The sequence below is a fragment of the Drosophila arizonae genome, chromosome 3 (genome assembly GCF_054131065.1).
Source record: "Drosophila arizonae isolate 15081-1271.41 chromosome 3, UAZ_ARI_1.0, whole genome shotgun sequence".
Lineage (NCBI taxonomy): Eukaryota > Metazoa > Arthropoda > Insecta > Diptera > Drosophilidae > Drosophila > Drosophila arizonae.
The window spans coordinates 181,842-203,811 of NC_142923.1; the positions used below are offsets into that span (position 1 = coordinate 181,842).

At 37.9% G+C, this 21,970-nt stretch overlaps 4 protein-coding genes across 39 annotated transcripts in view; 2 read left to right on the forward strand and 2 right to left on the reverse strand.

Annotated features, from left to right (window-relative positions):
• Cda5 (Chitin deacetylase-like 5) overlaps positions 1 to 3,207 on the forward strand; it is a 33,179-nt gene extending 29,972 nt beyond the window's left edge. For 15 of the 20 annotated variants that reach the window (XM_089464664.1, XM_089464672.1, XM_089464667.1 and 12 more), the window contains 4 exons: positions 114 to 342; positions 1,045 to 1,482; positions 1,537 to 1,735; positions 1,803 to 3,207. In XM_089464664.1, coding sequence (XP_089320790.1) covers positions 114 to 342; positions 1,045 to 1,482; positions 1,537 to 1,735; positions 1,803 to 1,970 — 1,034 coding nt within the window. In that variant the 3' untranslated portion in view covers positions 1,971 to 3,207. Of the gene's footprint in view, positions 1 to 113; positions 343 to 543; positions 770 to 1,044; positions 1,483 to 1,536; positions 1,736 to 1,802 lie in introns of all 20 variants that reach the window. The other 5 variants (XM_089464666.1, XM_089464679.1, XM_089464680.1 and 2 more) reach the window with 1 other exon arrangement.
• A 692-nt stretch (positions 3,208 to 3,899) lies between these two features.
• Nhe1 (Na[+]/H[+] hydrogen exchanger 1) lies at positions 3,900 to 6,077 on the reverse strand. Its single transcript, XM_018002716.2, has 2 exons — positions 5,250 to 6,077; positions 3,900 to 5,192 (listed from the first exon to the last, which is right to left on the reverse strand). The coding sequence occupies exons 1-2, from the start codon at positions 5,951 to 5,953 to the stop codon at positions 3,926 to 3,928; spliced, it is 1,971 nt and encodes a 656-aa protein (XP_017858205.1). The 5' UTR covers positions 5,954 to 6,077; the 3' UTR covers positions 3,900 to 3,925.
• Positions 6,078 to 6,684: 607 nt separating this feature from the next.
• Positions 6,685 to 14,169, forward strand: Sam-S (S-adenosylmethionine Synthetase). 8 transcript variants are annotated; one of them, XM_089464706.1, is made up of 7 exons: positions 6,685 to 6,829; positions 7,650 to 7,834; positions 10,099 to 10,176; positions 10,671 to 10,793; positions 11,847 to 11,959; positions 12,543 to 13,222; positions 13,302 to 14,169. In XM_089464706.1, the coding sequence occupies exons 2-7, from the start codon at positions 7,696 to 7,698 to the stop codon at positions 13,405 to 13,407; spliced, it is 1,239 nt and encodes a 412-aa protein (XP_089320832.1). In that variant the 5' UTR covers positions 6,685 to 6,829; positions 7,650 to 7,695; the 3' UTR covers positions 13,408 to 14,169. The 8 variants fall into 8 exon arrangements, with proteins under 8 accessions (XP_089320832.1, XP_089320833.1, XP_089320830.1 ...); XM_089464707.1 differs by lacking the exon at positions 6,685 to 6,829 and adding an exon at positions 6,840 to 6,981; XM_089464704.1 differs by lacking the exon at positions 6,685 to 6,829 and adding an exon at positions 6,988 to 7,392.
• LOC108610547 (ATP-binding cassette subfamily G member 4) lies at positions 12,668 to 21,422 on the reverse strand. 10 transcript variants are annotated; one of them, XM_089464691.1, is made up of 10 exons: positions 21,202 to 21,422; positions 19,075 to 19,335; positions 18,758 to 18,881; positions 18,607 to 18,697; positions 18,445 to 18,546; positions 18,236 to 18,381; positions 17,667 to 18,180; positions 17,437 to 17,605; positions 17,115 to 17,371; positions 12,668 to 17,058 (listed from the first exon to the last, which is right to left on the reverse strand). In XM_089464691.1, exons 2-10 carry the CDS (start codon positions 19,280 to 19,282, stop codon positions 16,633 to 16,635), a joined length of 2,037 nt encoding a protein of 678 aa, XP_089320817.1. In that variant the 5' UTR covers positions 19,283 to 19,335; positions 21,202 to 21,422; the 3' UTR covers positions 12,668 to 16,632. The 10 variants fall into 10 exon arrangements, with proteins under 10 accessions (XP_089320817.1, XP_089320814.1, XP_089320821.1 ...); XM_089464688.1 differs by having other exon boundaries at positions 21,108 to 21,422; XM_089464695.1 differs by lacking the exon at positions 21,202 to 21,422 and adding an exon at positions 19,957 to 20,237.
• Between the last annotated feature and the right edge of the window lie 548 nt (positions 21,423 to 21,970).

The window sequence follows — 21,970 nt, forward strand, 5'->3', positions numbered from 1 at the left end:
AATTATCGACATTCTTGACCCTTCCGGCAGTGCTGTGCAAATTAGTTTCGGACTTTCGACTAATGCTGCTGTAAGACAATTTAAGACTAAACCCAATGCCTCACAACACATAGGAGGCTTAAATGTATCGGTGACCCCGCAAATTGTGTTGCTTACCTTCGATGATGCGATTAACACGATTAATATCGATCTGTATAACGAGTTACTGAATAACGAGACGCGAAAGAATCCCAATGGATGTCCTTGGCGCGCGACTTTCTACATCTCGCATGAGTGGACGGACTATGGCATGGTCCAGGACATGTACTCGGATGGACATGAAATGGCTTCGCACACGGTGTCGTAAGTTGCGATCGATTTTCGCCTCTGTCGGGTCATCTTGATTATGGCAACATCAGTTACATGCGGCATTCATTGTCTTCTGTCCCTTCTATGTGCCTCTAAGTGTATGCTTTGTTTATATTCACCTCATGATCGTATTATGTTTTCTCTACATTTCATCACCCCCCATTTCATCAATACTATCGTCGTCCTGACTGCCAGGCGAACTGCCCGCTGAAAGCATTCCCCAAATCGTACTCTTGACCTTTGATGATTCGGTAAATGATTTGAATAAGCAATTGTATATGGATCTTTTTGAGAAGGGACGCGTCAACCCCAATGGCTGCCCAATAACAGCCACTTTCTACGTCTCTCACGAATGGACTGATTACAGTCAAGTGCAGAATCTTTACGCCGATGGACACGAAATGGCATCGCACACAGTTTCGTAAGTACCCGACCATCCCCCTCCCCCTCTATCACTCTCTGTATGTTTGCGAGATACACACACGGCCACATAAACAACAACAGCAACAACAACAAAAACAACAACAACGACACCAAGATAAGAATATATGTACACACCAAAATCGTCTATACCATACTCACGAACACATCCTACACAAGCGGGCGCGGTGCTTTAATAAGTCAAAACGAAACATATGTGCGGGCAAACAGAAAAGTGCTAGAGGTTAAAATTCTCATTTGTTTATCGCTCCACAGTCACAGCTTTGGCGAGCAGTTCTCACAAAAGAAATGGACCCGGGAGATAGCTGGCCAGCGGGAGATACTCGCCGCTTATGGCGGGGTGAAGCTGTCGGATGTGCGCGGCATGCGAGCCCCTTTCCTCTCAGTTGGCGGCAATAAGATGTATAAGATGCTGTACGATTCGAATTTCACCTACGACTCGTCGATGCCGGTCTATGAGAACCGACCGCCCTCGTGGCCGTACACCCTGGACTACAAGATCTTCCACGATTGTATGATTCCGCCGTGTCCGACGCGCAGCTATCCAGGTGTTTGGCAAGTGCCCATGGTCATGTGGCAGGACTTGAATGGCGGACGTTGTTCTATGGGCGATGCCTGCTCGAATCCGAGTGATGCGGAGGGAGTCACCAAAATGATAATGAAGAACTTTGAGCGTCATTACACCACCAATAGGTAGACAAAACTTTGTTGCATGGTCCCGAAGCTTAAGTCACTTTTTCGTCACAGAGCACCGTTTGGACTGTTCTATCATGCCGCTTGGTTCACCCAGCCGCACCACAAGGAAGGCTTCATTAAGTTCCTTGATGCCATAAATGCCATGCCGGATGTTTGGATCATTACCAATTGGCAAGCGCTTCAATGGGTGCGCGATCCGACGCCAACATCTCGAATCAATTCCTTCCAGCCATTCCAGTGCGACTACTCGGTACGTTCAAGCCCTTATATAGAGAGCTGCTGTTAATTTAACTAATATCTGCCTAATGCCAATACAGGACCGACCCAAGCGTTGCAACAATCCGAAGGTTTGCAATCTATGGCACAAATCAGGCGTTCGCTACATGAAGACTTGTCAGCCTTGCCCCGACATCTATCCATGGACTGGAAAGTCTGGTATACGCTCATCGCGCATCGACAATGAAGTCGAGGAGCCTTCGGCGTAAGGCCGAGGGATTCTCATGAGTTCAATGTATCGAAATAATATCATAGTAAAAGCCACGCTTATGATATAAGTAGAAGATGCCAATGCACAAAAAAATTATGGATATGCACTAGAACTCATTGTCGGACGACATAGGTAATAGCCCAAAATACGGTATTCACTCGTTAAAATGTTCTTCATCTTATTATATTTATACTATAGCTAATTTGTTGAAGGGCGTCGATAAATGTATTTAATATTTTTGGACATGTTACTTAAAATTATTTATTCCCTAACTATAGACTTATGTATGTGTACTGTATATTCCTATAGTTTGCTACTTGCGTGGAAATTCGTATAAGTACTTTCAAAATGCAATATTAGAGTAAGTAAAAGTTACTAACGTAATGATATGTAGATTGTCTCCCAAATTGCGGCAGTGGAACGCGCGTGGCGTAGCCCATTTCTAAGCTGATGAACAATACTCTTCTTTGTGGCTTCTTCTAATTTGTGATAAATTTGTTGTCGACTATTATAATGTGTCCCTCTGTTAATCTGAACCTTGGCACAAAATTCGTATCAAATATTGTCAACATTTATATCTTAGCATTATATTTACTCCGACCTTGTATATAACTACATTATATCTGGATTCCGGTGAAGGGGATTTTAGCCTAATACTCTTGGGTGTATTTATCATTTTATATATATATATCCTTACTATTATTGTTCAACACCATTCTTATTCGTAATACAATGAAACTGATGCTGTCATGTGTCTGTCCAGGAACATGGTATGCATAACCTTATATACGTATATATATGAATATGTATCAGGATTCATTGCATGATTTACATCATTTTAGCACTAGTTCAAATAATTAAGATTACCATGGAGTTACATAAATCAGTTTTGAAGCGAAACGGCAGAACAGAAATCAGACAATGATATCAAGTAGACTAGAGCTCGTTCGTCCAGGCAAAGGAATGAACTAAATAATATAAAGTGAACTCTATTATTACTCATGTGAAAGTATTAGATGGATTTGTAATGCTACAAACTCATGAGGAGAATAATTAAGTTAAATTACTATTGAGTTAAGTTTATTGTATGTATGTATTTCCATTCCCATGCATATGTATATTCAATTCGCAATCAGCTGAATACAGCTCAAAAATTTGTATTTTACCGAGTGAATTATGTATTTTGTGCTAATAATTGTACAACGTGTAAAATAAAACAAACATTTTAAGTCATATTTAAATGCAGTTTTAATTAAGTCTAATCCCAGATATGTGGAGTGGACTACATACAAAAAATATCTAAAGGTAAGTAAATATTTATCAACATCATACTCATTATTTTGTATAACTCTACTTTGTCCAGAAGTCGATTTATCATTAAAGTTATTCATTTTATAACGCCGCCCCAATTTCCCTACACATTGGTCTTCAAAAGCAACATTTTTGGAAAAACACAAAATAACTTGGAGTTTATCTATAAAATTATTTTCAAATTTGAAACTCTAACACGGCCAAAGTATTATCTATTACCATTAACCATACATATTTCATATTAAACAAATAAATTTCAATTTATTATATCACAATTTATTTCGTATAAAATACACATATTTTGATTTGGATTTGACTACATTTTTACACACAACATGTAACATAAAATAAAACAAGTATATATATATATAAGATAAAGCTTTAACTGACATTCTTTGCAGAATGGCAGACTTAAAAACGATTCATAAGTAAAAATACTGCAAAAAGCCCAACAGCTGGAAATTATAAATTGCTAGGAGAATAGACGTATACTGACTGCCACCTTCATACAGATAAAATTGTAGACATTTTTGTAAGTAAAATTATATGGTATATAAATATGAATAGCTCTTAATATACACAAATACTTTGGACACTCAAATGTTTTTACACAGCCAGCTTCTTAGCCGAATCATCTTAGATTTAGGATCGAGTCAAATTACTCTGGCTTGTATTGGCCGATAGGCCAATCTCATCGTCCGACTCATCGGAGTCCAAGGGACTAACTCGTATGGCTTGATACCATTTGTTGGTCAAATCGGCCATTTGGGATTTGCACTCGTGCAGCTCCTGGCTGTTGAAACGGCGCGTGAAGAAAGGTATAAAGTACTTTCGATCCAAACGGCCGAAGCGATCACGGGCCTGTGTAAAGCTGACGTCCTCTTCTTCTGTTAACTCAGACAGGTGCTCCGAATCGATGGCTTGTCCCCACTCTCGTGTCTTCGACAGGGATACTGATTTACTGCGCTTTCGATGTGTGCTCTGTGAGGTACCACTTGAGGAGCGCAGAGATCCAGATCCACGTGCACGGCGCTTCTTACCTGGCTTTAAGTACTTCAATAATGGCATCGTTGAGCCTCCCAGCACGAGTGTAGTGAAGAGAACAATGATCAGAGTGGTGGTAATAATTACATGTCGTTTATCCTGGCTATCAAGATGCAAGTGAAGCGAGAGTGCATAGGAGATGGCACCTCGCAGGCCAGAGAACCACATGATGAACTGCATTTTGTTGTTGATCTTGTGCTCACGAAACTTATTTACTAAATAAGCTAGAGGAAATATGTTGCAGGCCCGACCAATCAGACAGAGCACAATTGACCAGATGACGAATGACAGCTCCACTTGATGCTTGAATGAAAAGATGGCCAAGCCCAGGTAGGCAAACACGCACGTCTCCGCTATAAAGGCCAATGTTCGCATCGTCTGCTGCATCGTAATTTGCGTGACAGTCGATAAATTGAAATGTGTATAGTGTGACATGACGATTCCACAGAAGAGTATGGCCATAATGCCACTCAAGTGTATCCCTTCAGCGAGAACGTAAGGCGCGTAGGTGAACATCAGCATGATTGCGAATTCCAGCGAAGGATGTTTTCGCAGGTCGATGTGCTTGAGCAGCAATGCGGATATAAGGGCAAATATAACACCGATGCCAGCCGAAGCGAAAAACATCTCGCAAAATGTCTTCAAGGCGCTCATCATTGCTTCGCCTGTGCCTGCGTCTGCATTGGCATTAATCGTTATTGAAGCAGTTAACACAATTGAAACGGCATCGTTTAGAATGCTCTCTCCAAAAACCAACATGTTCAAGATCGGGTCCACGTCCAGGGCATGGAATATGGCAACAGTAGCCACGGGATCAACCGCCGAAATGAGAGAACCAAATGCGAATGATTCGGAAAAGTTTAGTCTACACGGAGAGAGATGATTAAAACAATTTCTTATCCACTTGATCAAATATACGCACCTATACGCCACCTCAGCCATGCCCAGAAGGTAGATGCCAGCTCCGATCACCAGAGCAGATATTGTTGTGCCGAAAATAGCAAAGACCAGAATGGAGCCAATGTTTTGGAAGAAGTTTCCCTTGTGCAGATTGTAGCCAGACTCGAAGATGATGGGTGGCAAGAGGACAAGGAAGAAGCCCATGGGCGAGAAGACCTCCTCTCGCTTCCAGCTGCCATTTTCGGCCGACATCACATTCAGCGAGAGCCCAATGAATGCACCCAGAAACACCACCACGATCGATTCTGGCAGATATTGGAAACCCGTTTGCAGCATCGAGTGTATCAAAAGTATTCCCAGCATTATAACACAAATAACAAAGAATAGGGAGAGCGAGGAATTGTGCTCCTGCTCCACGGCATGTGGGTCGATCAGGGATGGTTCCGTGACTATGGTGGTAGCGTTATTAGAAGCATTTACATTTTGCGCCACGGTTGCAGCTGAACTTAATTCCACGGACGAAACGTTGCCACTGCTAGCAGTAGCCGATACGTTGCTATTTACCGAAGTTGCATTAAGTATCGGGGCTTTGGTCTCCAACGGTTCGATATTGTCGGTAGGTTCCTTGGCATCTGTGCTCTCGTTTAGTGCGTCCAACGTTGCAGTTTTCTGCGCCAAGAAAACTAAAATAGTAACGGCCGTCAAGGCCAGTAGTTTCCCTTTCATTTTTGTAGAAAATTACACAGGGCACGCAAATCGTTGCGATTTATTTTCCTAAAGTTAGCGAACTAAACACACGTCATGAACAGCTGTTTTATCTTTGGCCTGTTACTGCCGTCGTTTTACCACACTGGTTTTAAACAACAAGATAAGGGTATCCCAGCTAAAAAACTACATATATAAGGTGGCGATTTACTCATGTGATGATAACATTAGTATATATTTAGTATTACTAGTCTTTATTTTTTATTTTTACATATTTGGTATTTCGCTCAACTACGAATCTTTCTGGGGGGTCAACATCTTTTTGAAGATAATGTAGCTTGTTATTTCAGCTATTTCAATAGATTTTGTATTTATTATGCAGAAGCAGATTACCGAACGCCTTGATCTTGGCCGACCTTGTTTGTGATTAGCATGACACGATCTTTCTATGGTTCTTTGTTATTTTAAAATAATGTATATTGTTGTCGAGTGCCTATTAGTGACGCATCTGTAAAAGACTTAAATTTATTCGGTATAGCAGTTTGAAAAGTATTTCTTAACATTCCACTTATTTGAATACATAAATAAAATCAGTTCATATTTTGTTGAAAATTAGTCAAAGTTTTTGGTTTGCTTGTTTTGCTACTAACGAGATTCAAAATTGAATTACACTGTTAAGTAAAAGATGTAAATTATCAGGGTATTCTCATGTTTCATCAGTACATCAATAATATGATGATAAGCCCTTAATTTTGCCAAATCATCTTTCCGGATTCAGACGCAAATATTTATAAATAAATAGAATTTCGTTAGAAGACAGTTCCAATTGTACGCTGTTTGAGTAAGTGTCGACACCAAAGCTTAGCGAATTCAAATTCCCGACTTTAATATTTTTATGTAAGTTGCGTATAGCAAGCGTTAGTATATTTGTAGTGTATGTAAACTGAAACAGTGTGGCAACGCTAATCCACCCACCACATTACAAACACAGCTGTTTGCGAACAGCCGTAAAAAAACGTGGAGATGCTCTTTCAGTTTGCTTAAGAACGGTAGGAAAGTTGAGTGTGGCTGCAGCTCCAAATAGGAGCGCCAAAACAAGCAACAAACATACATACACATACGTACATATATACGTGTTACCACAAAGAGCAGAAGAGAGAAATTTACTCTCATACGGCGCCGCCATCGGTCTCCGCTCCCGCTTGACGACTATAAATTCTATAGCTGGCAAAAATTGTGCGCTCTTTTTCTACCATACCGTCGCCGAGATTGGACGTGCGTGTTAGTTGCGCTAATTTGACTGCCTGTCGGCTAAATTATAACATATTCAGTGGTATCAGACTTGAGACAAAACCTGTGCCGCTTGCTTTACTAAGAACATTATAACAGTTTCATTGATCAGTGAGTAGCGTCCTTTAACGCGCGTGTTTATCGGTGTGTATGCTTGTTCGATCGTACATGTATGTACATACATAAGCATGTTTGTTGCTGCTGTGTGTGTGGGTGTCTGTGCGACTTCCCATCAAACACAACATAAAACGAATAATGCGCTTGCTGATTATATAAAAATAACAATCATATTAATTACACACTACAAGTAAATGTATTAGAAGTCAAAAGTGGCACTCAAGCGACAGCGATATTTTATTTGCATTCGATTTTAGGAAAATCAATTTCTTTGTAAAACAAACTTATAATGAATTTTTGTTTTGTACAGTATCAACTTTAACTACTTAACAACCGAATAAGAAGCAGCAATCAAAATGCCACAAAAGACGAATGGACACTCCACAGCCAGCGTCAACGGGCTCAATGGCAGCAATGGCAATGGCAATTCCTATGATATGGAAGATGGGCAAACATTCCTATTTACTTCCGAATCCGTGGGAGAGGGGCACCCAGGTAAGTGCGAACGCATTCAAATATATATAAATTCATATATACATATACATATATATGTATATGCTTAAATTAGCTGCATCTTCATTCTGAATCAATTCGCAAGAGAGCCGACGCAGACCGACCTCCTTATTGCATCACAATGTGCGGCGGGCATGCACACAAATATACATGCATACATGCGTACATAGACATATGTATGTACCCCTTGTAGAATACATTTTAATATTTAGAGTAGAATTTAAGGTACAAATATGCAGATGAGTGAATGTTATAGTTTCTTTCAGCTTTTATTAATATTTAATTTTGTTGTTACAAATGTTTCAGTCCACGGCTCTGTTTTGTTGCTAAAATGTTCAACTAGAGTTGAGTGGTTTTTCGATGTAATCAGTTGTAGTATGTAGAAAATTCCATCGAAAAAACGTGCTGTTTACTCAGCAGACCAGCAATAGCAATTGATAAGTGTGACCAGCTCTGTGTTATAGAGTTACACCAAACAAGCAAATTTTACTAATGCTTCAAATCTACAGCTTTGGGATGCTCACACATCTATCTGTATGTACATATGTATATTCAGACATATATGCATAAATATATTCATTATTATCTGTCTTGCTGTATATATTTGTGTGTATATTCGTATGCTAATGCATCTGTTTTACGCATATCAGCCTTCATCTATTACCTACCCACCAGCTACCAGCTGGTCGCTCGCTCTTTCGTGGTCTAATGTGCTGTTGCTAGAGAGGCTGCCCCGGCAACGTGTTCTTCCTACAAACATATGTACATACCTAAGTATGCGTTTGTATGTATTGTAGAACGTATATTCGAATGTATATATATTTACATATGTCTAAACGTGTGTGTATTGTAGACTGCGTCATGCGCACCATGTGCTTTTATAATGATTGCTGCTCTTACTTACCGGTTCTCTTCTTTGTCGGCATGTGTTCCTCTTTGCAGATTGCCGATCAAAACAATCGCATACAAATATATATACATATGCACATTTACGAATTTAAATTCAACAATAAAGAGTTAAAAATGTTTAGGCAAATGTATTTATCTACATATGTAGGTACATACATATTTACTATGTACATATGTACATACATATGTAGAAGTATCCACATTTATGTATGTAGTTACAATTTCAAGTTCGACAAATATCAATCTGTTTTCTTCATAATGTGTTTGCAAAGTATACAATTTGCGAATTTCGGTGACCACGTGGTTCAATTTTATGATAATCATACATACATACCTACATTCGTATAATACATACTAAATATTTTACCTGTTCTTTTATTTTAATGAAAGAAGTTTGTATATACATATGTACATATATGTATATTAATACTGCCCATTTAAATGTAATTATAAACACTGTATTAATAAAGTCTAGCGATAAGAGTAAACGAAGCTAATTAAGTTTGGTTACATGGTAAAATAAACTGAAATACGTTGGTATCAAACAAATAGTATGTCAGGGATGGACTTTGATGGATGAGGTATTGTGCCAAAATTGTACCCTTACTGACAATATTTTGAGTCGTATATAGTCCCACATCAAGTAAAGTCTAGTAAAATGTTGATCATCCAAATAGGGATCTGTCAACATGTACAGGACGTGATGAGGCACTTTCGTTTGGGCCTTTTTCAATCGTCATTGAATTAAACAGTCTCATCTAGTCTGGGGTTATCAGTATTCTCGGCACCTTTAATGCCAAAGGGGATGCCTATTGCTCTATACTAAAAAAAAAAAAAGAATTTATATAGATGGAGATTAGTAATATCATTATAAGTTGAACGAATTCTAAGTGATGCGCCATTGGAATGATTGAACACTTTTTTGTATTTGGGTATTTTTGCAATGAGCTGAGTAAGATTCTATAGGGGAAAATGTAAACTGAAACCTACATGGCTTGTTTCGCAAGCTCGTGCAGCTCTTATTTCTTGTTAAACCGACTCTGAGCATAAACGTGACGCCAAAAATTCAATTCTCATGTTTAGGATTCTATATGGTATTCAATTTCGCTGTCAATCGCGAAATAAAAATCAAAATAAATTGCATTGTCTGTCAATTTTAGCTGGTGTCGGCGTCGGCGTTGGCGTTGGCGTTGGAGTTGGAGTCCGAAGGTTTATCTGGCTGCTCTTATACACTTTTTTCACATCGCCATGTGAAATGTAGATAATGTGCTAATATAACTCATAATAATAACAACATTATGATTCTTACAACATTTTAATTTACATTTCTTTTATAGACAAAATGTGCGATCAAATTAGCGATGCTATCTTGGATGCCCATCTTCGACAGGATCCCAATGCTAAAGTCGCTTGTGGTAAGTATATAAATTAAATGCGAAATAAGTAATGATAAGAACCCGTTAGGTCTGATGGGTAGTTATAGAAATTTTCGAAATGTTACTCAAAGCGACAGTATGCCGCAGCATCTATACATTCGACAGACGGTTGATAAACAAACACATTTGTAAACAAAAAAGAACAAGTAATTTAGGCGCAACCGACTGCCTAATGCTTGTTTGGGATCAAGTAGATCTAGCTTAAAGCTGGGCTATTTCTAAATGTTCGGTTTACATACAGACAGACTGACGGATGACAGGATAGACATATTGCGAAGCTAATATACTCTACTTCAGATCATGAACGAGTATAAAGAATTCTGGCTCTTCGGCCGATCGACGCGTGTGTGCTGTTCTTAATCGTCGATAGGGCCAATTTGGAATATAAACAAAAACACTAATAATAATTAAGTAAACTATAAAAAATAACAAGAGTTTGCAATATTTTGAAAATTCCTTTTTATTTTTAATAGAAACTGTGGCAAAAACTGGCATGATTCTGCTCTGCGGCGAAATTACATCAAAGGCCGTAGTCGACTACCAAAAGGTTGTGCGCGAAACGGTCCAGCACATTGGCTATGACGATTCCTCGAAGGGTAAGTGTTTACCGTAGAAAGATGAGGACTTTTTCTCGTTCTCGTTACCGTCCTGTTGTGGGTGGGCAGCAGAAACAGCGTATAACAGCGCATTGTTTCCCAATTGAAGTGCACATTTTAAATATAATATAATCCAACAAACACTCAAACCCCATACAAATCAACCCAAAATAAAAAGGTTTCGATTGGAAGACGCTAAACTTGCTCGTTGCCATTGAACAACAGTCTCCCGACATAGCCAACGGTGTGCACATTAATCGTGAAGAAGAGGATGTCGGCGCTGGTGATCAGGTATACCAACATACAACCTGTACCCTAATTAAAAACTAAGTGAAGCCGAAGAGTCTGTGCGTTTCATTGTTATGTTCAAATTTTGTTAAGTGTTACTCTAAATTGTATGTTTCTTCTCATATCTGCTCTGCTCTGATCGCCACCCCAAACTCATTATCTCGTTAACTTCGCTTACAGTTTGACATTCCAAAAAATGTTTTGTACAAATATTAATTCGAGAAATTAATATACATTTTAAATTTGGAATTCATTGATGGAAAATGCCAAAAATTGTTTAGAATCAATCCATATTCATATATACATAACTCGGAATTGACCTGCCTTATTTTTCAAAAGAAAAGCAGATTCCTTTTAATAAGACTCCATTCATGGTGTTCCAATAGATAGATATCCGATAAGCAACTGAGGCAAGATCGCTCCTTAACCCAATTTGCATGATTTTTTTTAATGGATAAGTCCTTAGGCTAGACTAAGACTGATGATTTCGACTCGAATTTCAGTATATCCACATGAATTATAAAGCGGAACAATGTTGTGTTTGTTTACATACATTCGTGCATATGCATTCTGTACTAAAAACAACGTAATTTTAAGGGGACAAATCATAACTAACATTACTTACCATTACTTATTTTATTTAAACTGCGCTGCGCTCTCTACTTTTTATCTTTTTCGTTTCATATAAAAATAAAAATAAAAAAAAAAATCCAAACATTTACCATATGAAACCTTAAAATTCAATTCGTAAAATGTACCAAAAAGGTTTCGATTTTAAAACATGCAACGTTCTCTTGGCATTGGACCAACAATCTCCCGAAATCGCTGCTGGTGTGCATGTAAATCGCCCCGAGGAAGAAATCGGTGCTGGAGACCAGGTGTGAATTATATCAAGTACCAAATTTGAATGCCTCGGCAGGCCGAGCCAATATACCCTTTCCAATTGCCTAGCCTTAGGTTCGGTTCGATTCGATTCGTCCCAAACCGAAATTTGTTTGGAAAGAGTGTATTAATCGCATATCAACATATGTAGTATATGCTACATTATATTCTTATTTAATATGCGTAACTAATATTAAAGAGATTTGAATGTTTTTATAAAGCTGCATTGCTAACATTCTTCCATAAAATATCTGTAGCATCTAGAGTTCACAACAAATTAAATTGCTCACACGAAGTTTTAATTTGACACTATTAACATTAACATTACCATTAATATATATTTGATTTGGTCTGGTAAATCATGCATGTTTTTCATGATAGATCTGAAGTCATAGTCACGTCAATTTCTACTTTTTCATGCCCCATTATCCTATTTTATGTATGTTGCTTAATAACATTGAATTTAAAATATAAAATTAAATTGCCTATTTGCTTTCAATGTACTAATATGAATGTCCCTTTGCTTGCGAAGTAAAGTGTTTGCACTTCTCACTCAACTGCCATTTCGACCAATTACAGGGTATTATGTTTGGCTATGCCACTGATGAAACAGAGGAATGTATGCCCCTAACGGTCGTGCTGGCGCACAAACTGAACGAAAAAATTGCCGAGTTGCGTCGCTCGGAAGTTTTTTGGTGGGCCCGTCCAGATTCTAAGACACAAGTCACCTGCGAGTATCTCTTTAATCAGGGCTCGGCAGTGCCCAAGCGTGTGCATACTGTTGTTGTGTCTATGCAGCACTCGGACAAAATATCGCTGGACACTCTTCGCTCGGAAGTCATGGAGAAAGTTGTTAAAGTTGTCATACCCGCCAAATATTTTGATGCCAACACCATTGTCCACATAAATCCGTGTGGATTGTTCGTCATTGGCGGTCCAATGGGCGATGCTGGTTTGACTGGCCGTAAGATTATTGTCGATACATATGGCGGTTGGGGTGCACATGGGGGTGGTGCATTTTCTGGAAAGGACTTCACCAAAGTCGACAGATCGGCGGCTTATGCTGCACGCTGGGTAGCCAAATCACTGGTCAAGGCGGGTCTCTGCAAGCGTTGCTTGGTGCAGGTGTCGTATGCCATTGGCCTGGCTGAGCCACTTTCCATAACCGTCTTTGACTACGGCACTTCACACAAGTCACAAAAGGAGCTTCTAGAAATAATAAAGCGTAACTTCGACCTACGACCAGGCATGATTGTCAAGTAAGTGATATATGGAATTATATAAATTGATGTTAACATCATTTATTGACTCTGTATTTTCTTTTTTTCTAATATACAGAGACCTGAACCTGCGCCAGCCAATTTACCAGCGCACCAGCACTTATGGCCACTTCGGACGCGATGGTTTCTCGTGGGAGCAGGCAAAGCATTTGGAGATCAATTGACTAGATGCCGACACCCCATTACCGCAGTCGCCGTGTGCTAAAAAGCTAAGGACGTGCAAAGAGACAACAACAGCAGAAACGTAATTTTTAGTTTTTAGTTAAAATCGTAAGAGATGCCGGCAATAGGCTTGGCAGCTTTTTAGGCTTTCATTAATAATCTATAATATACCCCTTTATTGTTCATACGCAATGTGTGTATGCAGCCATTAATACTACAGTTTAGTTGTATGGATTATATTTGCATATGTATATGTACTGTCAGTAGAGCGAGCTCAACAACCACTTCATGAGCTGCAGTTATAATTTGATCGATTTGTAACCTGCCACATCACGACTGTTCATTTCCCGTTTCTTTTTTTTAAATTGTATAAAATGTAATTAATATTAATAGTAATTTTTTAATGTTTTGAATATTTAAGTACCCTCTGCCCCTATTAAATGGGTTATTCAGTTCACACATATGGTGCTATTGTAAACAGGCAGTAAGAGTTATCGGTTCTACAATAATATTGAATTCGATCTTGCCAAGCTCGTGTTATAATAGATGGTTCAGACCCGGGTATAGGGTATTTTATAAGTCGAGTACTCGCGACTGTAATATTCATGATTGTTTATAAATTACTATGTTGTCGATTGTCGATGTTGGTATTTAATCAAACTTTTAAACAAACCTAATTGTACATTACTAGACTTACCAAGTTTTGTATTTGCCGTATTTTCCTTTACAAAAATATATTTTTAAAATACAACTATACCATGAAATTGTTTCAAAGGTTTTTTTTTTGTATTGCCATGTTATGCATTTAATATTTACAGTTTCACATAAATAGAAAACCTATTTGCACAAGCTTACACTATGGCTGACTAAAGTCTGCCTGACACAAACGTACCTCTCGACTATCACAGCAAGCAGCCTTTGATAGACAGAGATTTCTTAATAGCAAATGAGCGCGAATGTCAGAAAAGCGCGGAATAAATGGCATCGAAATGGTTCGTCGTGGTAAATTAAAGAAATTTGCATAATTATGTGAGTGCTAATATTTATAAAAGTGTAAATGTTGTACTTATGCTGTGAATGCATGGTATCGTGAAAAATATTGTGAACATGGAACCTTTTTTTTTATATTTTTCTTTTAGTTACAAGACTCGTACTCTTTAATATGAGTAAGAGTGTGTGTGTGTGAATTTCGTTTTATGCGCTGTATTAGTGAAAGTATATATTGAGTAACGGTAATATATAGACAATTATCTTTATTTTTATTACAAATTGAGAAATGTTTTATTTGACGGATTTATCGACACAATTCATTAAATATTTTAATGCTTGTATAAATATATATTTTTTATAATTGTACATTATTTTTTATTACAAATTGACCATTGTTTGTTTCGGTGCATTTGTCAGAATGTCCGCGTATCGAGGCAATTTAATAAATTTTTTTTTTTTATTTTAATATGCATTGCATAAACAAACAAAGAAAGAAAATAATAAGCAATCATAAATCAAATTAAATTTTTAAGCAAAGCCTCCGTTTTTAAGCTTCCATTTCAAAATACATAAATGCGTTATTTACTCGATTTTCAGAATTTAATAAGTGACAACGCCAAAGCAGCTGACAACAGTTGAGTGTCACAGCAAAAAACCATTTGACAAGCTTAAATAATTATCGTGAATCGCTGCGCAAAGTGCTGTAAAGCAATAAAATATGAAAAGAGCGGATCAAATGAGATCGCTAACGGTTGAACAGCATAATGGTGTGAGTGACAAATTTTAGTTGTGTTGTATTATGCAGATATTTCATATAGTGTTAATATTGTGCTTTTAGTCTGCAACAAATATTGTGAATAATGTGTATAAAGCGTATTTTATTTGTGCCTTTTATTGTTTATCGGTGTCTACGCAGCCAAATATAGTGCTAATATATAGTATACTTTTTTGCTTTTGTTTTTAAGGCTTAAAGTGTGCGTGTGTGTGGGATTGCAGTTAGAGGTGCCAAACTTTCGATGTCACTATCGTCGCTATCGATGGTCGGGCACTATCGAGCGACTAAACTATCGATGGTTCAATGTCTCGATAGTGGGCGATAATATCGTCAAAGGTGCGTGATTAATAATTATAATTTTTCTTAATTTTGTATCATAGCTTGATCGTTTTTCGAATACGCTCTTCATAACATAACCAAAAAGATTCTGCAGACACAATCTCTCTATGGGCGGCTCTATTTGTTTCGTTTTGCATCGGTTTTGGTCAAAAGCTTCGCATTGACTCATTGGTGTGACGATCTCAAATGAGTGTCGCGTAAAGAGTAATACAATTTTCGCTTACACAATGACTCTCAGCAAAAGACAGTTTGACTAAAAAACAGAAATGATCTTCGTGTGCTTGCAAATACATACATACATACAATAGAGGACAAAAGTATTTTGACAACGCATTGCAAAAACTCTAACCTCTTATTTCTTAATTCAATTCATTTAACTCAAGCAAACGATCAGTGCTTGACTTGACTGTCGTTTTTATTGTGTGAGTTAACTTATTTGCAGACAACAAAAATCGATCACTACAATAAAAACCATAACTTAATAGTTTTTAGGTTTTAGCTTTTAAGTCAATTCAGCTTTTATCTTAAAATGTAATTTCACAAATTTGAAGTGTTCAAATTTTTAAGGCTAAGAATCACTGTTTCTATTGCGACTATCGACCACAACCGATGGTACTATCGACCGCTATCGATGCTTTGGAAATTACTATCGTCCTCAATCGATGGGGCCCACCATCGATAGTTTGGCACCTCTAATTGCATTTGCAGTCGTGGAATAGATATTAGTAAGTAGAATAGCAAAACACTAAGATTTTATTTAAGCTGTCCATTCATTTGTATTGTATATAAACTGTTTATCCATCTGTATTTTATATAATGCTCCTTATCTTTATTTTAATAGAATATTTTCTATAATATCACTTATATTATTTATTTGAATATTAGCTTCTCCCAACACAGTTATATAAAGTGTTGGCAAAATAAATCAAGCTATACATGGGACAATGTGATGCTTATGCTCTTCATACATTCCGATAGCGTCAGTGCGTCTTGAGCATTTCAGCATTTGGGACGCGCGAAACTTATCACAAGATCTTTTATATTAATTACATTATTTATGCGACTTCTTAATTTCTATTCACAAAGAACAAAAATATATCTATAGGTTCCCGATGTCAAGTATTTAATATTTATAAGAGGTGAAATTGAAATATTTCGTCAGAATATGCGTGACATAAGTTATAATCGGATTTGCAACCGATTGTTTTAACCGATGACGTAACAACAGATATGCAGCAACTGTGAAGGCAATGTAGAATCCAAATAAGCAGCTCAAAGACCACAAATAGCTTATGTTCTCAAATCCTAGAAACACTAGTAAAAATTGCGATTTCTTAAACATGCAGAAAATTTCGGTATCGCAAATTGTATCGCCTCTCCCGTAGTCGTATAAAGCGGCTACTAGACCCTCCAGGCCGTGACGTAGGAAGCTGAGGGACATCAAGAAGCGCATAATAGGTGAGATGTACGTATCCTTACCGTACCCCATGCCATAAATAGAAAGTAGAATGAGGGGAACGGCAATAACAGGCCCCATAAACATGCCATTCTGCAATTTATAGTTGATGCTATGATAAGTAGAATATATGAATCATTAGTACTCACCACTAAGCTGAGCCTACTAGATATCATAAGGCCAAAGCTGTCTGAGGTAAGGGCCGTTAGGAATGCTATACTGAACAGCATGGCGAATCGGAACCATTCTAAAGGCTGGCTAGACATTAAGTACACAATTGATAAATAGATGGCGGCAAGTACAAACATTAAGGGTAACTTCGCAGAGATCATTGCGGCGTAGTAAGAACTCAATCGATACCACTGATTGAAATATTCGCGTTTCAAGAGTTTGATTTCAGTGGGGACTGTAATTGCAAAAATTCAAAAGATTATTCAAGAAATGCTACCGTTGAAAAACATGTGGATTTACATTGTAACAGCACTGGCATCATGGGCAGATACAAATAAGCTATGACAATGGTGAACATAAATCCAAAATTAAATAGAGCTTTCGATGCTTGTCGTCCCACTCCTTCATAGAGGCCGCCAACGAGCAACGCAAGAATTATATTCATGTAAAATTTCAGCTTGATGTAGGACTGAAGTTTAAAATATTTTTGTTACATCATACATCATATATCTCATATCGTTCGCACTCACTTTGTCCCTCCACATTTGAAGCATCATTCGTGAGAGGAGCAGTTTGTACTGCATCCACCAGGTGGATTTGGATATAAGCAATTTCGGGCTGATTTCCTCCTCGAACTGTTCCATATCACTGTATGAGGATGCGCCAGATGTTGTATCCGACTTTGTTGGTGTATCCTTGCCATTCACAACTGGTGGAACCCATCGTCCCACTCTTCCATTGTTCACTGCCGCCACCATGCGTTCGTGATAGTTGTTGCCGTACTCATTGCACGCTACTTCGATTATAAAGTCGGCTGGATTGTACGTGAGCGGACAGGATAGTCCGATGTGATTCATATAAGGCACAATGTTCGCTCCGTTCCCCTGATAAATACACTGACCCTCAGCGAGCACGTACACTTTGTCAATCATTTCGAAAATCTTGGCGGAAGGTGTATGTATGGAGCAGATGACGGTGCGGCCGCCGTTTGCCAACATTTTCAGAAGTGAAATGCATTGTGAGCTCGAAAGGTCGTCCAGGCCACTGTAAGAACGAGAATACAATAATAATATCTCCAAAAATCTTTTCTGAAACCTACGTTGTTGGCTCATCCAAAAAAATAATAGGTGGATTGTTAACCAGCTCCAGCGCTATCGAAAGCCGTTTTCGCTCTCCACCTGAAATCTTTTCTGCCTTTGTGTTCTGTGCACTTGTTAAGCGCAACATGCCCAAGATTTCTTCGATCTATATGCAAATGGCATACGTGTAGTTGAGCTAAGTGAGTTGAAATCTTGTTATTCCGCTTACCACTTCCAGCTTTTGAGCTAATTTTAATTCATTACCTAGCTTCAAGTTAGCCGCTAAGAGCATCAGCTCTCGCACGGTGAACTGCAGGTCGAGTATATCTGTCTGTGTAATATTGAATAAAATTGTTACACTCCGTTGACTGAATAAATTGGATATAAATACCTGCATAATGTATCGTGACATTTTGCGAAAGATTCGCATGTTGCGTGGGCTGCTGTTGACCAGAATTTTACCAGATGGGTCAATCGACCTACTGGGAAAATGCCAATCGCATACTTATTTTTCTCTGATTGAGTTCTATAACTTTACTCACCCAAATCCAGCAAGTAAATTCAATAGCGTTGTTTTTCCTGCTCCGGATGGTCCCATGATCGCGGTTAGCTCGTGAGATCGGAACTCGCCATTCACGTCACGTAAAATTTGTTTTGTCTTTTGGGCTTGATGCAAATAAATGAATAAGTTTTAAAATATTATAAACGAATATAAACCATAGGTAAAATCAAGGACCATGCCTCAATGGCCTTACTAAAAGCAGGAGGAGAATTTCTTTTACCCATCATCAGCTTGGGATCGAATACATGACTATCTAAAGTTCTAAGTTAATAATAATAATGATGAAGTAAAGCTTACCATTTCGCTGATCAGGCACTTCGTAGGTCAGGCCAGAAAATTCAATGTTTACCGCTGGCCAGAGGGGTAAATACTTCAATCCATTGACTGATTGACTATCTTCAGCATCCGGCAGTTCCACGCTAATAGCGTTTATATCGCTGCTGTAGTCTAACGAACTGCCACTTTGAGAGCATGTGGCTCCCCGTAGATGATGATTGCACTGCATCCTAAGTGTTTATAGGAAATCGGAAAAAGGCATTTTTTGCTTGTTACGTCCAGCTGTATTGATTATAGAAGTTTGAAATAGTTACAGATCTGGATTTACATTATAGACGGGCTATCAATATGATAACCTTAGCGTGACGTTCATTATTTTAGCAATCACTTATATAAACATGGGAATTAAGAAAAAACGTGCGGTATACTCGTATTAGTTTATAATTATCCTATTGTCGGAAATAACAGCTCATTTGATTTTACTTGGAATTGTGCTCACAGTCATTCGGACTGTCGAAATTTTATAATTATAGTTAATCTATGCCATGAAGTATCAGCAAATTATGAACAATCCTATCTTATTCACATTCATAAATACATATTATATATAATTTAAATACTTAATTTTATTTTTTTTTTTTACTAATTTTGACATTTTTATTTGAGCAAGAATACTGATTTCAACCATCTGGTTTTTCGAATTTTTTGTTTTTTACTATTTATTTATTTATTTTTTTTTCTAGTTTATAATTATTTCATATATGTCAGAGCTTGTACACATTTTATACATAATTCAAGAGTGATTCACTTGTTCTGTTCTGATGCTCAGCACGCACTGACGACCCCAGAATTTGTGTGAAAATAAAATTGCTTCTATGTTCAGCTTCAATTAAACATACGAACTCGTATTATTTCTCTCGATCGGGCACAGTAACGCGATCTATATACAAATTTCTCACTGAAGTGAATTCGTTATAAAAAACTTCGCATCTCAGCTCGTTGTGAGTAATAAATTGAGAATTGTAACTGATTTCTGAGTAGTATGCGACCAGCCTACGAGCGGACAACAACTATCTCGCACAATTACGGAAAGCAAGAGCCCGGCTCGAAGCTTTCGACTGCGTAACCGAAACGAACTAGCTTTGCAATCAGCACGTTGCGCTGTACGAGCTTTAGATAATGAATAGGAGTCGCATCAATGTTATCAGACTATATATATCTGCAGCGGAAATAGTGCTCAACTCCGTGACACTGGCTGGTACTGAAGACTGATACTGCGAATTGGTCGGGTGCACAATTCGAGAAGTCTGTAACCCAGAATATTTAGGCCTTTGGCTATTTACAGCTTTATCGCTGCGTCAAAGCTGTAAATACTGATAACGATGGATTTCATATGTACTTAACCTAAATGAAACAATGACTGGCTGCTTCTACTTAATTTCAATTAAGGCATTTTTGGCGATTGCCCATATATATATGTATATATATCTGGGTGCATATATAAATCGATTTAAATTAACTACGTGCTCATGCCACTGTATTGACTCTGACTTGACTCTTGCATGCATATTCATATCATTTGGCAGCACATATGTACATAGGGTATTGTTCCTTGTTATTGTTATTGTTATTATTTGTGTTTCTTTTTTAATCACAATGGAACTAATGGTGCATGCGAATGCATTGAACCGGCGAATGTTGAACTTTGTATGATAAACGCCATGCGCGAGTATGTATCACTTGGACAAGTACATATGCACCTATGTACATACATATGGATTGTGCCATTAAACGATATCAGTCTGAGCGGCACATATATCACATTCATATTCACACATTCACATTTATATTCACAGTGGAGGGCTGCACGTTATTTCTTTTGAGTTTCTAACATAATGTTTTTCATTGTGGCTGCAACCGTTTGTCTGCTCTACCGGCAGGGAATGGGTAAAGTGCATTGTTTATGAATGCCTTCATGCTTATTAATATATATAAATATATATGTATGTTTATATATTTATAAATAAATGTACTGTGAGTAGGTATGTACATACAAATGAAGCATATGATTTACATCGATGTCGACTTGCAAGTTCATTGACTGAATCTAAATTACTATGAACTCGTTGGCACTCTTTACGTATTTACATAGATATTTCAAAGTTAGAGCTGCACTACACTCCTCACTCGCTTCACTTTCTTTTTGGGAGTGTGTTAGTGATTGTGCCGTGGCTTTCCACACTCTTCACCCTATGTGCAACAGCAGTGAGGCGGGCGTGATATGTACGTGCAACGGCCACTTCTACAGCAACAGCAACTACGACGACAATAACGACTTGTTGCATCGAGAAACGAAAATGTACTGAAAACGAATGAAGGAAGAATGATAGAGTGGCGGCTGCCAGGCCAGCACACACACACGCTCTTACACACACATATAATCACTAATTCAATATGTGTCAGTGTGAGTACGAGTGTGTGGGTTTGTATGCATACAAAAGCATGTTGCGCACTCAATCCGAGTGAAAAGCACGAAACGCTACAAAATGCGCAGCGAACAAAGAGAAACGGAAAAGAATTCTTCTAGGAGGAGGCAAGAACCTTCTTAATACTATTCCACTTGCAAAGTTTGGGTTCAGGGTCTTTATGCATAGTAAAAATGTAGGGCTAAATAACAGTCCTAAAAGCCCAAAACTAGAATAAGAATCGTCATTCTCAATAAGAATATTCTTTGTTTCTCTCAACTGAGAATATCTTCGCATTCTGCGACCTACCGCAATCGATTTCGCAGTTTACGGCAGTCAACTAATTCCTATTGATAGTGATAATTCGTATACCCTATAAAGTAATGAAACAGAATTTCGAAATATAATTTTAGTATAATTTATATATGAAAGAATAGTTTGTAAATCTATTT

Coding starts and splice junctions, on each gene's coding strand:
- Nhe1 (XM_018002716.2), bottom strand. CDS start 5,953: ATGAAAGGGAAACTACTGGCCTTGACGGCCGTTACTATTTTAGTTTTC. Junction 5,193..5,249: donor ATGGCTGAGGTGGCGTATAG/GTGCGTATATTT, acceptor CTCTCCGTGTAG/ACTAAACTTTTCCGAATCAT.
- Sam-S (XM_089464706.1), top strand. CDS start 7,696: ATGCCACAAAAGACGAATGGACACTCCACAGCCAGCGTCAACGGGCTC. Junction 7,835..10,098: donor CGTGGGAGAGGGGCACCCAG/GTAAGTGCGAAC, acceptor TTTCTTTTATAG/ACAAAATGTGCGATCAAATT. Junction 10,177..10,670: donor CAATGCTAAAGTCGCTTGTG/GTAAGTATATAA, acceptor TATTTTTAATAG/AAACTGTGGCAAAAACTGGC.
- LOC108610547 (XM_089464691.1), bottom strand. CDS start 19,282: ATGCAGTGCAATCATCATCTACGGGGAGCCACATGCTCTCAAAGTGGC. Junction 18,698..18,757: donor AATTTACTTGCTGGATTTGG/GTGAGTAAAGTT, acceptor GCATTTTCCCAG/TAGGTCGATTGACCCATCTG. Junction 17,606..17,666: donor TTCAAATGTGGAGGGACAAA/GTGAGTGCGAAC, acceptor TTTAAACTTCAG/TCCTACATCAAGCTGAAATT.